This window comes from Papilio xuthus, unplaced genomic scaffold, assembly GCF_000836235.2.
Source record: "Papilio xuthus unplaced genomic scaffold, Pxut_1.1 DF826115.1, whole genome shotgun sequence".
Classification (NCBI taxonomy): Eukaryota; Metazoa; Arthropoda; class Insecta; order Lepidoptera; family Papilionidae; genus Papilio; species Papilio xuthus.
In genome coordinates, this window is record NW_013532534.1 from 3,849,072 (window position 1) to 3,851,253 (window position 2,182).

Here is a 2,182-nt window from a genome sequence, read left to right on the forward strand (position 1 = left end):
AACTTGTGTAAGAATATTGTTCTCTTGATTTCATTATCCATTTGTACACACATGATAACGGTTGAGAATATAATAATTAGAATTTTTATAGTTCTGAAAAATAGGAAATATTTATTATTGATAAATAAAAACTGACAATCAGTTATTAAATATCATATACAGTACCGACAATATATAATATATTTATTCAGAAAATCACGTTTAGATAAGCTCCTAATTGATATGGATTAGATTAGCAATGTAAAAATTGTCGATATTTTTATTAAGTCACGTCACTATTTTATGCCGCCCTTTGAAAGAGCATGTGTGCAACTAGCAAACGTAAGTACCTACCCCTGTTGATCCCCCCGCGGGCCACCCCAGGTGCGTCCGCGCGGCACGCGCCATTCCCGCGGTGGCCGGCGCCCTGACGCCATCTCAACATTCCTTGCCTTACAACCACCTCTAAACGGTTTCCATAACGGTACGTGACTTCATCAAAAACACCAACCCGGAACTAATTGTTATTCAAACAATAGTAACATGTGAAATCGGCAACTCACCGCTGAAATGAGTTCCATCGGAGTCGTAGTGTTTCGTAACTCACCGCTAGGCAAAGCGCAGGTGCTTCAAGAATCCGTGAATAATACTGTGAACATATCAAATAACGATGCCAACCCGAACATTGGTGAAATTATTATCGTAAGAAAAAAACACAAGATCACATCTCCTAATACGGTTTCAGTGTCGTCAATAGTGCGTGCAACAGATTCTGTGAATTCCAATCTGGCAAAGAGACCGAGATTTCGGGAAAATCCAATAGAGGATGCATCAAAAGCCCCAACTCCACTCGCTGTGGCCCGACGAAATGCGCGGGAAAGAAACCGAGTCCGACAAGTTAACGATGGATTTGCCGCCTTACGCCGACACATACCAGATGAAGTAGCCGCAGCCTTTGAGAATGCTAACTCAAATCGTGGACCAAACAAAAAACTGAGTAAAGTGGAAACATTGCGCATGGCCGTGGAATATATACGAAACCTGGAAAGCTTACTGAACATAGGTCATGATAAAGAAAATATGTCAAGGCCATCAATGGAATCTTTTCCATCCCCGGCTTCGTCATCACCTCGAGAAAACAGTCAAGAAAGAAGTTATTTCTCCTTGAATTCGCCAGCAATCGACGATGACGATATAGACGAGGATGATTTAGATGGTTCCCTCCAATTACATCAACAGTCTTATATGGAAATGCCATCGTCAGAACCGTTCCACCTTGTTGCCACGCCACACTTGTATGATGAAGAAGAAAATGTGGGTCAACCATTAACTCCATCGTCAGATCTTTTAGGACACGAAGAAGGAAATGCGCATATAATAGATGGTCACTTTCCATTTCCGAATTCTGCAGAACAGTTTTCAGTTATACCCGAACAAAACTATTGCAGTGAAACAGAAGTGGCACTACATGACAGAGATTTCGAAGTAAAATACGCACAATCTATACATCAACAAATGCAACCAGATTACGAAAATGAGACAGAATTACCTCTGGAGGCCATAAATCCAGATTTAATTCTTTCTCAAAATCAATATAAATTTAAAGAAGAAGACCATGCGTTTCTTGAAAACCAACCATATAATGAAATAGAGCTTAAGAAAGAACTTCCAGAAATTCAAGTAACACCCGAAGATAGGGAACAATTTGAAGAAACATTGAAATGGTGGCAAGAAAAAACCAGACAAAGCCGTCCAGTATCTAAAACTAAGAATTAGTTTAAATAATAATATGATAACGTATCGTAATTTATTATGTATAGAATAGTGTGTAATAAAACATAACATACAGCTGTTCCCAAAGCAATGTATGGAGCGGGCGCAAGGTGTGTTGTAACGGTCACTCCGAGTAATAAAGTCTTTGCGCTCCTGGCATTTTGTTCTAAATGTATTCTAATTGTTTATTTTATATTTTAGAGGCAACTTATAAACAGTATGTTAGCTATTATTTATAAGGTAATGAAATTATAGATTTTTTATCTTAATATAGTTGATTTTTGTAAAGTATTGATAATGTAACTTAATTTATAACTTGGAATTGTGTTGAAAACATTACGATAAGGCGCCATAATAGCTAAAAAAATTGTAATTTTTATTTTACAGTGCCTTCAACTATAAATTATGTGATCTTAGTATGTAGGTAATT

The 2,182-nt window shown here is 37.5% G+C and overlaps 1 protein-coding gene across 1 annotated transcript; it reads left to right on the forward strand.

Annotated features, from left to right (window-relative positions):
- Window positions 1-404: 404 nt before the first annotated feature.
- Window positions 405-1,945, forward strand: Ase (achaete-scute-like protein asense). Its single transcript, XM_013319613.1, has one exon. It carries the CDS (start codon window positions 550-552, stop codon window positions 1,753-1,755), a length of 1,206 nt encoding a protein of 401 aa, XP_013175067.1. The 5' UTR covers window positions 405-549; the 3' UTR covers window positions 1,756-1,945.
- Window positions 1,946-2,182: the final 237 nt, after the last annotated feature.